General features: G+C 31.2%; 3 protein-coding genes across 3 annotated transcripts; 1 reads left to right on the top strand and 2 right to left on the bottom strand.

Moving 5' to 3' along the window:
• The first annotated feature begins 1,299 nt into the window (after positions 1 to 1,299).
• On the top strand, positions 1,300 to 3,432 carry LOC124933642. The gene is made up of 4 exons (XM_047474077.1): positions 1,300 to 1,607; positions 1,748 to 1,824; positions 2,979 to 3,090; positions 3,164 to 3,432. Exons 1-4 carry the CDS (start codon positions 1,330 to 1,332, stop codon positions 3,291 to 3,293), a joined length of 597 nt encoding a protein of 198 aa, XP_047330033.1. The 5' UTR covers positions 1,300 to 1,329; the 3' UTR covers positions 3,294 to 3,432.
• On the bottom strand, positions 3,336 to 5,592 carry LOC124933631 (protein trichome birefringence-like 38). The gene is made up of 5 exons (XM_047474068.1): positions 5,123 to 5,592; positions 4,882 to 5,053; positions 4,115 to 4,290; positions 3,890 to 4,048; positions 3,336 to 3,783 (listed from the first exon to the last, which is right to left on the bottom strand). The coding sequence occupies exons 1-5, from the start codon at positions 5,560 to 5,562 to the stop codon at positions 3,486 to 3,488; spliced, it is 1,245 nt and encodes a 414-aa protein (XP_047330024.1). The 5' UTR covers positions 5,563 to 5,592; the 3' UTR covers positions 3,336 to 3,485.
• Positions 5,593 to 14,049: 8,457 nt separating this feature from the next.
• On the bottom strand, positions 14,050 to 15,971 carry LOC124927936 (phospholipase A1-II 1-like). The gene is made up of 3 exons (XM_047468451.1): positions 15,437 to 15,971; positions 14,717 to 14,830; positions 14,050 to 14,658 (listed from the first exon to the last, which is right to left on the bottom strand). The coding sequence occupies exons 1-3, from the start codon at positions 15,911 to 15,913 to the stop codon at positions 14,158 to 14,160; spliced, it is 1,092 nt and encodes a 363-aa protein (XP_047324407.1). The 5' UTR covers positions 15,914 to 15,971; the 3' UTR covers positions 14,050 to 14,157.
• Positions 15,972 to 16,254: the final 283 nt, after the last annotated feature.

Below are 16,254 nucleotides of genomic sequence, written 5' to 3' on the forward strand. Positions count from 1 at the left end.
TCGTACTACCTTGGTATCGAAGTGGACCAAAAAAAATAGCATTGAGGTAAAGCAGACAGCTTATACGAAGAAGGTGTTGAAATAGTTTACAATGGAGGAGTGCAACTCGAGCGAGTATCCGATGGAAGCAAAGTTCTAGCTTGGAAAGGATGTGGAAGGAATCTTAGTGGATCTAAAGGAGTATAGATGTATCATTGAGTGTCTCAAGTATTTGACGCACACTCGACCCGATATCTCTTATATAGTTGGCATAGTGAGTCGATACATGGAGTAGCCTACCACCAACAAGCAATAAAACACATTCTTCATTACGTGAAGGGAACAACGAGCTATGGGATTCAGTTAAGAAGAGGACGAGAAGTTAAGAATGGATCGGATATCTCTTATGTAGTTGGCATAGTGACTCGATACATGGAGTAGTCTATCACTCTACACCAACAAGTAGTAAAACACATTCTTCGTTACGTGAATGGAACGACGAGCTGTTGGATTCAATTAAGAAGAGGACGAGAAGTTGAAGAACTCGATGGTTTTACTAACAGCTACCAGAGGGATGGTGTTTTATCTCAACGGGAAGGAATTGGGCCATTTGCCAAAAAAGAGTATAGTTAATGGACAAGAAGTAGAATCGCCAATTTGATCGCCTGACGATCTTAGAAGCATTGCTTTATCTTCATGTTAGGTAGAGTTTATGGCAGCTACTACAACGTCGTGCCACGGACTTTGGCTGAGAAACTTGTTGAGCAAGGTGCTTGGATGCGAGTCGAGGTCGGTAACCCTCTATGTCGACAATAAGTCTGCAATAACATTAATGAAAAACCGGTGTTTCATGGATGTAACAAACACATCGACACTCGGTTCCATTTCGTCCGTGAATGCGTCGAGAATCGACGGGTCGTTGTAGAGTACGTAAGCACCAGAGAGAAGTGTGCATACATTCTCACCAAGGCACTAGCAAGAGTCAAATTCGCGGAGATGCGAGAACTGCTCGACGTGAAGAATCTCGAACTAAATTAAATTTACAGGAGAAATTGTGAGTCTAAGCATTGATTGTCAATATATTGAAAGTTATTGGCTTTTATTGTTTTTTAGACCATTAGAACTTATTTAATTATTAATGAGTTTAGACTTATATGTATAAGTAATTTATGGTTTTAAGTTAATTTAATTATTATATAAGAGAAAGTTGATCTATAACACTTGGGACTTTTAAAAACTTTTCTTTTTTTAGCAAATATTATTGTCTTTCTAATTTTTCAATTTTTTTTTTCTTCCACTTAATACACATTCTAAATAGAGTAAAAAAAAACTGAAGAACACACACTAAAAATGTTGGTCATTGACTTCGTTCACACTTCGGGGATTCCCCACACTTCGTCTTTGTCACTCCAATCTTCCGCTCCTACAAATCTATTTCGATTCAAACCCATCTGCAAATCGAGCTCCACGAGCATCCATTATTCACGTCGGCCCTTCCATTTTCCATCTCGCCTAACTCCTCGGGATACCAGTCTGCATCCGATCAAGATTTCAGCAATGGCCGGCGTTCCTTCTGCTTCCATGAAACTCCTATTTGTTGAGATGGGTGTTGGATACGATCAACACGGGTATGCTGTGTGTAATTTCTTATAATCGCCCCATATAAAATCTACCTTTTTTGTGTATTCGCTTCAATCCCATCGAACTTTCCGCTCAATTAGAAAGCATCTTATTTTCCTTATCATTGATGAAGAAAATGTTAATCCAGGCAGGATATCAACTCTGCGGCAATGCGAGCCTGCAGGGACGCTATTTCTTCTAATTCTATTCCTGCCTTCAGAAAAGGTATTTGTTTTTGATCGTTTTCTTGGTTGGGGTGTGAGTTTGGGTTTTGCTAAAGGGAAATTCATTATTGATTTGTGCAGATTGTTCTGTCGTGAAAATTCAGAAGCTGATTTGTATTTGTTGTCTTTCTTCTTCTGTTCTGACATATAGTTCTGAAGAAATGTTTCTTCTTGGGTCTATTCTTGCTTAATATATTTGTTGCTAGACAAAGTTAATTGGCTAGGGAATGTTTTGTACGAGAAGATGTTTTCTAGAACGGGTATAGTTGAAATTAAAAGGAGATCTTGGGTTTATCTTGAAAAGAAGCAAGTGAATTCTTTGATAATTAGAGGAAAAAACCCAATGTAATATGAAAGTGAATCCAAAACCTGGCATGAGAATAATGCTCAAGCATAACCAGGCAAATTGATTTGAATTAGTGGTGGACAATTGCCTAGTTTATAAGGATAAAGATGGAGTGATATCACCCAATTTGGGTTTATTCTCGATGGTGGATCGGATGACCCCTTTTAAATCAGAGTTTTCTTAATGAGAATCGAATATGAAACTTTTGATTCCTAGAGTAATACTCTTGATACTTGAGTTATTTTCGTGGAGAATTAGACTGAGGTTGTTGTGTTAGTATTTTTTTTTTAAGTTGATCTAAACAAAGTGGTTACAGACTAAAAGATTGAGATATGATGATTATGGTTTCACTTTGTTAGGGTTTAAGAATGTTTTTTTTTTTTTTTGAGAAAATTGCTTATGAATGGTTCTTGGTTTTGGATTAGTATTTGATCATAACCTCTAACTAAACTTTCCACCTTTCTCTTATCTTTCTCTCCCCCTTTTCTTTTCTTTTTCTTTAGTTAGTTATCCTGTAAAGAAAAGAAGTCGATTTTTTTGTGACAGGTCTTTAATCGCAACAAGTAATAATACAAACTTTAACAACGGTTGCTGATGCATAAGTAAGGGTTGCATTAATGAATTCTTATTGTCATCTGAAGTTCCTCCTAAGTCCTAGTATAGTGATATTATTGGTTTGAAGCCAAAATATGTTAAAGAAAACTATTGCAGAAACTAGTTAACATAAGAATCTGAGTCCTTTTATTTTTCTTTATTACTTAATCTAAAGACATTCTTGATCTTCATGAATTCCTTCTGTAATTATGCAGGCGCCATTCCAGGCGTTTCATTTGAACAGATGAAGCTACAGATAAAATTAGGAGTTCCTCGGTCTCTCCAAGAATTTCTAGATATTGACAAGGTCAAGTCTGTATTCCCATAGTAAGTTCTCTCTAGACCTTCTTTTAATTCCCTTTGTTTTGTGGGTTGATCCATATATAATATATTTGGCTAGTGGGAAGATAGAGAACATTGAAGTTGTAGATGGTGGATTGATTTGTTCAAGCGGAGTACAAGTTGAAGAAATGGGTGACAAAAATGAGGATTGTTACATTGTCAACGCATCTGTTTATGTTGGTTACTAGCCAATACATTTTTTTGTACGAATATGAGCGACGAAGAGCTGATCATGTTAGCAAGATCACTCTTCATGGTTTTTCTTTTCTGTAACAGACTAATACAAACATCTTCTTAATGAGAATCAAAACATGAGACATCAACTAATAATTTTACAAGTTATACATAGAAAGATAAAACTGAAACCGACAATTCATGTCTCAAATGGTGATAGCTGCACAATAGAGAAGTTGATTCCAAGTATCAGGCAGACCAGGAAGACACCAATGGCTGCAATCTGTGCCGCCTCCATGCTCTCCCCCGTAAGCAGATGGATGGGCGTCTTTTCTCAACTGGGATAGATGAGTTATGTCTAGAAGATAAACTGGTTTCTTGATTTGGTTCAGAACTCTTTTAACAACAATGGCTGCCTGAGGAATGCCAGCCGGGTACGTCTCTCCCAACAGTGGTTCGTGTTCTCCATAGCAGTCCTTCGATCTTGAGTTCCACTCCCTTCCCCTGGTTTGGATTGACAAAGTCACATATTCTTACCATTTCAGTTACTTTACTCCAAACATTCAAAAACCAAGAAAAATATCTTGATTTTTTTTTTATATTTACTTACTCATAGTGAGTAGGAGAGATCCCTTGAAAGAAGACTTTGGTCTTAGTTGTGTTGACGTTTAGGTCAACCCATCTGCCCCACGTTGTTAATCCTTTGTAAAATGCTACAAGACGGTCCATGTCTTTAGTGATGGTGGGCCCGTCTTGGATATAATCCCATCTGTAAAATTAATTCCACGTCAGCAGAAAATAAAACACGTAAGCAAAGAAGATGGAGGAATCCTACGGCTGGGATATCCCTAAGTGGGTCCACCAATGCCACGTGTTGAAAATCAGCATATCCATTCCCTTCCAGACATTGCCACCTTGGATGGAGTTGAGCTTCAATACTCTCCCAATCTTCTCTTTAACTATGTCCACTAAATAGGTTGTATGATATAGATATAATGTCACTCCAAAATCCTACAAATACAAAATAAATCCCTTAATAAATATAAAGACAAGTCTAAATGATTTAGCGATAAAACGTTTTTAGTGAGAATAGATTCAAAGAGTTTAATCTCTTATACAAAACTCTTACGAGTTACCCTATTGAATTAAGTTGAATATGTATTTCAGCGTTTAATAAATAATTAAACTAAATCAAACTAATCCCAAGTTATTAAATAATATATTTGAAATTTATATCTTGGAATTCTAATTCCATTTCTATAAAATCCATATCCTAAGTCCTAACTAAATATATCCTAATTAGACATTTATTGCTAAATGAACCCAAAAAATAATTTAGTTGAATAATGAATGGTATGTCATATATGGAATAAAGAAGGATTAATTATGGAGGAAATGGTAGTAGCTTTACCTGCTTAGCTGTTTGATTGTGATGTCAGGTGTCAATGGATCCCTACTACATGTGTTGTATGTATAATTGAAAACATATATTACACTATTAAATGAAATTAATAATTATATTTTGCAGCTTTTTGATAAGATCTAGTTTATGTTTAATTTAATTTGAACAACAACATAAAAAACTATAATTATTGCATTTACCAGGAAGGTGACATGGGAGATGAGTTGTGTCTTGGCAAATGAGAAATTAGGTTTTGGAAGAGAGGCATGGATCATACATGACAACGATTCCCACTGGTTCAAACTCAGTGAGTCACCCACGAACATTATCTTCTTCCCTCTCATTCTCCTCAAAAACTCCACCCCATCAAACCTATATTCATTATTTTTTGTTTAAAAAAAGCTAGCTAGAAAGTGGAGATGGTAGTAAAATATACATTACCTAGGAAGATGGTTACAAGAATCAGGGCGCCAGGAGTACTTGAGATAGTGTCGATCAGGGCGACCGAATTTCTGGCAATCAAATTCTGCATCTATGAAAGGGCATTTTGATGATTCATACAAAGGGTATGAATCGTCAACAACCCATTTTCCTTCAAACAAATTGCACTCGCCGCCGGCTTCTCCTACTCCGGCGCCGGCGGATGTAATTAGCTGTTTGATCTCTCTTCGTCTTCTACTAACTGTATTATTGTTATTGATATTGATATTGGTATTGGCGCTGCCGACAGTAATATTATTAAAAGGAAGAACTGTATTTTTCAATAATTCTCCTTTTGTGAATCTAATAATTCCATTTTCTACAATAAAACAGAGAAGAAGAAACACAAGCAACAGAGCTCTATGCCCCAGCCCCATCTTCTCTAACAGCTCCCTGCCCATGGCTGGGAGAGGAAAGTTTATTTATGTATTCTCCAGTCTCTTACAACTGTCCAAGACAGGAGAGAGGAGAGAGATTTATGGTTTGTTTGAGGTTTTTTTTTAAAGATATTCTGATTTTTGTGAGAAAATGTTGTTTAATGAAAAAAATGTTATATTAATTGTTTGAGTTAAATAATTAAATAATGTTTTGTATTTAGTTTTTAAATTTTATATATAGAAAAAAGATAAAGTTGGTTTAGTTTGGTATTTTGCTTAATAATTTGCATTATTTGAATACATGCATTAAACAATCACACGTGGGTTTAGTTTATTAATTAATATATCACACTCTCATTTAAATGCAAAATAATTTTTTATATTTAAGATTTTTAAATTTTTTTTTATTAATTGACATTCTCAAAATATAAAATCTATTTTTATTAAATGCCCATAGACTAAAAACCTTTGTTTTACTTTCACATTGGAAATATTTAGACACACCTTATTCTAAAATAGATTTTTATATATTTTTATTTATATAGTTAGTCTCTACTTATTACAAATTTAATTATATAATTTTTTAGGTTTCTTAACTTAATTTCTTTTTCAACACTGTCGGCCTCTCATCATTTATATAGTTTCTCTTTATTCTTTAATAATTCGGCCTTAAATAATAATAGTTCCACTACTAATAATAGAATTATATATGTAGATGTGCATGGGATCTCTCTTTGACATTTAATTAATGTTTTATATGTGGAGTACTCCCTCATAATTAAAATAGTTCATGTTTCATAATTACATGATTAAATAAGCAAACACCCATGACCTTATATTATTTGATTAATTAAACCTATCTTAACCCTATATAAGTACTTAATTATAACTTAAAAGTTTGAATCACTCTAATCCTTCTTTAAGATTTGTTCTTTTCATCCCAATTATAAAACTAGAATTGAGATCTGATCATATAACATTATTTCTCTTAAACAATACATAAAAGGTTTGGTAAATTTCGTAATAATAAAAAATTGACTTACTTTTGTATTTAATTTTTATATAGTACGAAAAAAATTAAGAAAAAAAAAACTCACTTAAACGTATATACTTTTACAACCAGCTCACTTAAACATATAATTTAATAAAAAAATTATTTAAATATACGTAGTATAAAAAATTAACCAATTTAGCCTCTTTTTAATAAATCATAATTAATTTTTATTTTTTAATTTATATATTTTTTAATTAAATATTAATATATATTTTCTCTCTCCTACTTTTTCATTAATAAATGAATTTTCAATTTTACTTTTTTTATAAATTTTTTTAATAGTTTTTTATTATTAATTATTTTAATTTTATTATATATATATATATATATATATATATATATATATAAACATTTATCATTAATTATTTTAATTTTACATTTCTTCTTCTTTTTTATTATTTATATATTTATATATTAATATTGATTATTTAATATTTTAAAATTATTTGGTCCCAATTGAATATCACACTAACTTATCCTTTCAACAATAAAAATCTTTCGACACAAAAATTAATTAATTAATAATTGGATAATAATAGCAACTTATTCATCAAACAATAATCAAATATTCGACAAAACAATGTTACTTAATACTATTATAAGTCATGAATAAAAATTAAATAAAAAATTATTAATTTAATTTTTGTTCATATTAAATTAAATAAGAAATAAATTATTTAAAAAAATATTACTGTAAAACATAAAATTCATAAAATAAATTGCTAAATTTTTTTCAAACATAAAAATTTAAGAATTATGAGAAATTAAAACTAATAAGAAAAAGAAAGATGAAATAAAAAAAACTAATATAAAAATAATAAAAATTTAAGAATAAAATAAATTATTTAGTTTAATTAATAAAAAAAATATATTAATATTTAATTAATAAATATATAAATTTAAAAATAAAAATTAACTATAATTACTAAAAGAGGTTAAATAAGCCAATTTTTAATAGTATATAGATTTAAATGACATTTTATTAGTATATATGTCTAAATGAGCTAGTTGTATCACTACATACGTCTAAGTGAGTTTTTTTTTTCCAATTTTAAATATATAAATTTGGAATTTTAAATCGGGTATTTCCATCAATTTTTTAGATCTCATATATTTATTTTATTTTAGTAGAGGGTATATGTGTATCGATTCGATTAATATGCTGATCACTTGTATATATTCTTTATAACCGACCGAATATGAATTGATCGACATGGTAATGGTTTAAAATTAAATTAATATTCACCTTGCAAGCATATGTTGTTAGAATGTATAAACGGTTATCAACCTTCTTTCGTAATATTGAGTGACTACTTAGCATCTTGAGCATGTTAAAATAACTTTTACATACTTCAGATATATAAAGACATAAGAACAAAGTAAATATTTAGATTAGTATACAAAGTAAAGTGACAAAAAAAAAGGGTTTAAACAATCGTTTTAAAAATATTTATATAATCTAAAGTAACAACCAGTTATCATATAGAGCAGTGAAAATTATGTCCTATAATTAAATATTAAGTTTCACCTAAATTTACATACTATTGTCCATTTAAACTTAATTTCTTATGTAAATTTTACATATTAATTGTCAATTACATGTTAGTAGAGCTTAATGTTTGTTGTGTTGAACTGAAAGACTATTAATTAATCGGTTGTATATATTAGAAAAAAATGCTTATTTTAACTTTAAACCCCAACTAAAATATGTAACTTAATTTGATCAAAGTATATCATCTTTCATTCTCACTAAGAATGCAATTTAAATAAACATAATAATATCATTTTGAATAATTTAATATTATAAAACAAATACTAAATAATAATAATGCTTCAAAAAAATGTACTTAAATTAAAAAAAAAAGAAATTAATGATTTAATTTGTTTTTACTAATTTAGAGGTGTGTTTGATGTTTGGTTATTTGGGATAAAATTTAATTTTTATCTCAAAATTCAAATATTATATCAACAATTTAATTAATATTTTTATTCATTTAAACATCAAAACCACCCTCTAATTTTATTCTCTCTTTCTAAATTATCATTTTCTTCCCTAAATCATGTCTTTTAAAGTTAAAAAATAAATTAGTATTTAAATTTTAAAAAATAATTTTTTCTTACTTTATATCAAACAAAGAATAAAAAAAAAAGTCTCCTCAAACAGCCCATATGAATAAAATTACTACAATGACATACCACCACAATCTGACTCCACAAAATATGAAGAAACCAGCTGCCAAGGCTTCGTTTGATTGAGATTATTTTACTCTCACTTCTATTAAAACTTACTTTTATTATTTTTTTTATCAAAGTGATAATTGAATATTAGAGTAGTTATGTAAATATTTTACAATCAGAATCAACTTTTTTTTTTTTTTTCTTACAAAGAAAAGAAATTAACTTCTCTAATGACGTCAAATCCCAAACCAAACAAGTAATAACTGAACATGTTCTTGGGCTTAGCTGGGCCTATTATTAGAAAAAGAAAAAAAAATTAAATGGGGGTCCCATATTTCATCATGGGACTGAACCGATCTAGATCTATTACAATCATTGACTTGTTCTTTGTATCGATATTCAGCATGTGATTGTGAATGACTTCTGCCCCAGTTTGTAATACACTGGTTAAGAAAGTTTGATTACCTCAAATTTAATGAAAAGATAAAATAAAATAAAATATATAATATATGTGTTCTAGACCAATTAAAGAATATACAATGGGATATCTTCATTATTATTATATTTCAATTTCATTATTTTATTTTCCTTTATTATCTAGACGCATATTTGATATAAGCATGCTAAAATGATTGAGAAGTGTCCTCTTCTTCCTAAGTTGTTAGACAGTCCTTTCTCACCCATTGACTGTCCTACATCTTTTTTCATCCATTTTATATTGTTATCCACAAATTTAAATTTTGTGTATTACCATATTAGAATGAGCAAACACGATATTCACAAGACGGTGTTCTACGCTCACGAAGGTAATATGAATTCTTAGTGATGCCTTTGGGGATAACAAATTGCGTCTTCTATATTTCAAGCTTATAAATGATCGGCCTCGGCCACACCAGAGTTACGACACTCAAAATTATGGCCAAAGAATCTAACAAGGTTGCCTATATGATCCTGAACAAAGATTCCGAAAGACTCCCTTGGTCCTTCTTCAAGAAAAGAGGCATCATAGTTAAGTGTTCAACTGTGTCCAACACACATCAACTCTTGGAAAAATTTTAGTTTGATAAACACCCTCATAATTCATATAATTAAAATAATCTCAAATATCAGTTAAACTAAGTTGATACACTGAAGTCAAGAATTTTGATTTATCAAAAAAAGAATGATTTATATTTTTCCATAGATTTTAACATATAGTATCAATAAGTCTATTGTTAAAATAAACATTTGAAGTAGTGTAGTTTTTTTTTTATCAAAAGTCTCGAGTAACTATGTAACAAATCAACTAATAGAAAATTCAGAATGTAACATGATTTTCTTGATATAGTAACAATGAGTGTTCAACCGTTTCAATATTAGAAATACACCTAGGACAAATTAGACAAGGTTATGTACACAAATAAGAATTTTTAACGAATGGACTATCTGGAAAGTCCACAAACCCTGACAGTTATATAACAAAATACTCATTGAGGAACTTGTGACTGATTAGGATCAACTAACATAACCCTTTGTGAAGAGTCAAAATTTTGTGAGGAAGTAGAAGACATAAGATGAGAGTTTTACGAGAAATAAATTGTGGATAAGAGTGAAAATAAGTCATGTCTTATTAATAAGAACATCCACCAAACTTGAATCATATACATTCAATTTTCCTACTTGGTTGATCTCGACGTATGTTTGCTGTGGCCAATAAATATCCTAGTTTAGTGTCGACGAACCATCATCTCAATTTTTTCTTCCAAGAATGCCTTATTTGATTATGAAATTCTTTGAGTTTCTCCTTCTCTCTTAGGGCGTTTAATATAAGTGAGAAATACATTATTTGCAACACCTAAGAGAAAAACCAATTAATTAACTATCAAAGAAATCGTCGAACTTTCAATAATTATAATTCTTCAATACGTATCATTTATAATGTTATTATTATGACGATTTTTAATATTCATTTCGAAAAGTCAGTAGAGTCTGTCGGAGAGTTAATCGTTATTTTCAAGAACTTACAAACTCGATAACCTATTAAGTAACGTTTTTTTTTTATATTTTTTCTTTTCATGTTATTTTTGTTGTTGTGCTTAAACAATTTTTTTTTCATTTATAATATACATGATCTTTTTAAAAAAAATTAACTATAGAAGAAAACAATATTTTATGATATATGAAACTTTTATTAACTAACGAGATTCTCGTACATTTGTACGGTTAAAAAAAAATAACAATTTTATCATCATCTACTTACTAACTCATTTCCGTCAACTAACCAATATATTTCTTATTAGCCAACCATCTCCTCTTTACCGACTTTTTTCAACTCACTTCAATCAATCAACAAGCTTATTCTTATCTACTTACCAACTCACTTTAGTCAACCAACCAATATATTTTTTATTTGCCAACCATCTCCTCTTTATCGACCTTTATCAACTCACTTCAGTCAACCAACAATCTTATACTTACTCACTTAATTACCAACTCAGTTTCGTCAACAAACATATTCCGTATTACCCAACCATTTCCTCTTTACCGACCTTTATCAACTCATTTACGACAAACAACAATATATTATCACCCACTTACTCACTCACTTCCGTCAATCAACATATTCTTTATTCACTCTTTATAATTATTACAAATTTGTATCGGGTGAGATTTGAACCTTCGATCTTTATTATGCATAATGAACAATTAATCATTACACCACTTAAGATTGTTGATTTTTTTTTATAAATTTATGTATGAATATATAATTGATATGACTAACAATTATATATGGAATGTTATATTTATATATATAATTATGAATATATATATATATTAATAAATTAATTAGTTTAGTTGTTTAAAATGTTGAAGTTATATTATTAGAATTGTTCCGTTCATCAATTTTAAAGTTGAGTTTAATATATAAAGTGTTATTAGTCTAGATGGTTAAAATATTAGACTTATATTGTGAGATTGCACATTTAAAACTTGTGTATATAACATTTTTTTATTTAATTTTTCAAGTTTATGGACGAGTGATAAATCCACGACCCAACCCAAATATTCATTTACTCTCACATACATATCCAAATTAACCAAGACTCTCGACTCCGACAATTTAAAAATTAATTATATCTATATATATATATATATATATATATATATATATATATATATATATATATATATATATATATATATATATATATATATATATATATATATATATATATATATATATATATATATATATATGCCAACAAGTACAACTGAAATACATAATAAATAAATAAAAATTGAGATGAGAGATAGACTACATACTATCTCCTTCTCCTCCAAAAGTCAGCCCACTACAACAAGTCCAACCCGAAGGGTTACTAAATAAATTATGGGCTGTGATAGGGAGGCCAATGCTGGGCCTCTTACCATACAGCGAATCCTCCGTGGCTGCCATGTGTACTTTGCCAGGCTGTAAAAAAGAGCTAAATACACGGTTATATTGAGCTCAATACACATATATATTGATCTAAATACACTAAGGTTAGAGTGAGGGCTCGAGGTAGGCCACCAACGAAACGAAAATTCTCTGTCGTAGAAAAAGTAATTAAGAGGTCCAAACATTCAACAAAGGTTAGTTTTATCTCATTGAGTCGTTATATTGTGTTAGTTGCTTTGTTATATTGAGCTCATTTACTCGTTATATAGAGCTCATTGCCTAGTTATATTGATGTAATATATTTAACTAATTGCCTTGTTAAATTTTGTTATAGAAAAAAATGCGGGATGAACCAACAGATGCGCAACAATTCAATGACCCAGCTACTATACCACAAACAATAGTCTTCACTCAATTCTCTTTTACCACATTATTGTAGTTATATTGTACTTGTTGCTTCGTTATATTGAGATCATTGACTCGTTATATTGAACTTATTGCTTCGTTATATTGAGATCATTGACTCGTTATATTGTACTTGTTGCTTCGTTATATTGAGATCATTGACTCGTTATATTGTACTTGTTGCTTCGTTATATTGAGATCATTGCTTCGTTATATTGTTGCCTCGTTATATTGAGATCATTGACTCGTTATATTGTACTTGTTGCTTCGTTATATTGAGCTGATTGCCTCATTATATAGATCTCAAATAAATTATTTGACTATGATACCACAAACAATAAACTATAAAGCATAATTCAGCATTATATTAAGTTTTTTTTAGTTTTACTCGTCAATAACCATATTTTGATGGTTGCTCAGACTCAGGGAACACATTAGTTTATCGAAGTGTTCAAACAAATACATTGCAATTGAGGATGGCAATTTGGAGACACGTAAGGAAAGGAGAGAGCCAAAGCCGATGTCCTTGACAGCTTGCTTCTGGAGGTCCGACAGTCCATTCACGAGTTTACATAGGCCCTGAGGAGAAGTGCGGATGTTTGGAATCGTTGTTTTCGGCAATCTTCTTTTTTTTGACAATTTCGAACTGAAAAATATGACAAAGGTGAACGCTCCATATAACTATTTATTACGATCCATATATCTACCTATTATGCTCCATATAACTACATATTATACTCCATACAACCACTTATTACGCTTCATATAACTACTAATTACGCTTCATATAACTACTTAGTACGCTTCATATAACTATATTTTACGCTCAATATAACTAGTTATTACGAAATATAACACGCAAAAGATAACTTACCTTCCAAAATCTTGGTTGTCAACATCGTTGGTCTTCCTCTTTCGTGCATTCGGAGTCGTTACAATGTCGGAATTAGGGGGGACGGTAGATGGGATGCTGATATCGGTAGCAGAATCTATTGATCTTAGAGAATAGATAACAAGAAGCGATTGGATATTGGAGAATACGTACGGCGAGAATATAAGAGGAGGCGAGGGGCTTCCACAGCGAGACAAATAACAAGTGGCGGCAAGAAGAGATTGATGGAAATGGTTGAGCGCTTCCACGGCGAGACAGAAAATACATCACGGTTCAACTAGGGTTTACACAAGAGGTAGCGAGAAGAGAGAGTAATGAGAGAGAATCAATGGTTAGACTACGACTCGACTAGGGTTTACACAGGAGGGAGCGAGAAGAGAGAGTAATGAGAGAGAAGGGCAAGCGAATTAAAGCTATTTATTTTTTTTTTTAATTCAAAAAATCCAGCGTGGCAATGCCACATAGATTCGCTTTCTGATCTGAGCCCCACCCTCGGCCCCCAAATCATTATTCATAAATTATATACCAACTCATAAGTATTTTAATGCTGAATTATAATTATTATTTAATGAATTTTCATTGCAATTTTTACTCTCTTGCCAAAAATATATATAGAGTAATCAAATGGGTTGATCAAACGAGTTGTAATTTCTTTTTGATCCAATCTCTCTTTCATGGCAATTCCTTCCACGATCCATCTTGAATTTGGACCATCTTGGCCTTGTCGGGCTTATTCCACCAAGAGGTCGGGATGCCATACGAATCCTTGAGATAGTCACCATGCTTGTTCACCAACGCAATGTCCCTCTCCACCTTTTTAAAACCAGCGTTTGCTCCTCCAAGTGTTCCGAAAACACCATGAAGATAGATCTCCATATCATGAGCCAATTCTAAATCCCTTTCTTTTAGGTCATTTGATTTATCTGTGTCCACTAATAGCACTTCTCCGACATCCATATAATAACTAATGTGGTTTGGGAGGTGGTGTTTTATGTCGATTATATTATTTATCCATTCAAGGCCGTCATTTATTTTATCCTTTACCCCGTGAAATAGATTTTCCATCCGTAGGAGGAGGTCGGGGACAACGTCGGGTTTATTCTCTATCCGTATATAGGATGTGAAAGTTTGCCTTATATTTGTCAGCGAAATCCCTAAGTTCAGAGCCACCGACTTGGGGACATGCAAATGGAAAGGCTGTCACATGTGTTTGTGGGGAAATATTTATTACAATATCAGCTGCGTTTAGGATTGTAAGGGCTCCTCCAAGGCTATGTCCAGTCACAATCACTCTAACCGTCTCATTCTTATACTTCTTTACCAGTTTTGTGACCTCTTCAAGAACCTAAATATGTTTGGAATCCAAAAAAACAGACCATTAATAAAAAATAAAAGAGTATGGTCATGCATGAAACTAAACTATAATAACTAAAAATATTGGAAAGATGGAAATAACGACGGATTTTCTTCCCGTGACTATTAATCAAAATAAGAGTAATTTTAACTACTATCTATCAAAGTAGCAAGAATTAGCGATGTGTCCAACTATCGTGGCAAAACTTTTTAACGGTGTTTAATTTTATATACATTAATATTTTCATATATTTGTGTTAAATAGCGACATATAATTCAAGCGTCGCTAGTGACCACAATAAATTAATTTAAATACTTATTTATCAGTGTGCTGAAAGTAAATCACAACGATTCTAACGACGATTTATAATATTAGCCATTAACCTTTAGCAATAGTTATTTGACTAATATCGACGCTTTTCAGTCTTTGTTTTTTCAAATCAATTTTTGCATTGTTTTGGTTTAATAGAGATAGATTATTCAAACATCACTGTTGATACCTTTATACTAGTATACATACCTGGTTCCTCGCACTTTACTTGGACATCGTTGATTCCTTATTATCGGAGGTGTATATTTTGTAGAATCCCTTATGGACCTCTATATTTGGAAAGGAAGAGAAAGGTGAAGACATATGTGGATGATCAATCATCTTGGAAGCAGGTTTCTTCATAGCCAGCATATTATTAGTCCACTCTGACAACTCCTTTGTCCCTCTCCAAGCAACCGCAATGTCCCTCCTCCCAAGCTCATTTTTTCTTTCTTCTGTGGCAACTGCGATGTACCCCATCCAGTTGGTGTCCTTGTCGAAAGGTGCGAAGGAGGCTGTAGCGTAGATGAAATTGGTTATGATGTAATCTTTCTTCGCAAAACCTTTTCCTAGGCCGACCTCAGAGAAGAGATTTTCTTTAGTGTACTTGCAACCAGTCGTCGAGTCTTCATTTGAGTCATAGGCAGTGTAGGTTGCCTCAACCATTTCTCCATAGTGGATGATGAGACGACGAAGATTATCGTCCAATGGTTCCAACAACCCCTCCCAATTGTTCTCACCACAAAGATTTTCCCAATTCTCCATCGCTCTTATTCTATGTATGAAAGTATAAGAAGATAGTTAGTAAGGAAAAGGAGTCTCACTTTTTCTTTTTATATGTAAAGAACTTAAGAAGCTAGTACATATATATATAGAAGAAAGTCATCCCATTATAAATGGAAAAGTATAATAACTCTGGGATGTATCAGAATAATAATAAAAAGGAAAAGACCTGGAAATAAGAAGTCTACCAATGAAGCTGCACCACTCAATTTCTTTTCTTCTTATTATTTTCTATCCTCAATGATTTTTTTTTCTAGTTAGGAACATTAATTAAATTTTTATATTACTTAATCATTATATTGCTATCTTCATGATTTAATGGA

The sequence above is a fragment of the Impatiens glandulifera genome, chromosome 1 (assembly GCF_907164915.1).
Source record: "Impatiens glandulifera chromosome 1, dImpGla2.1, whole genome shotgun sequence".
NCBI lineage: Eukaryota > Viridiplantae > Streptophyta > Magnoliopsida > Ericales > Balsaminaceae > Impatiens > Impatiens glandulifera.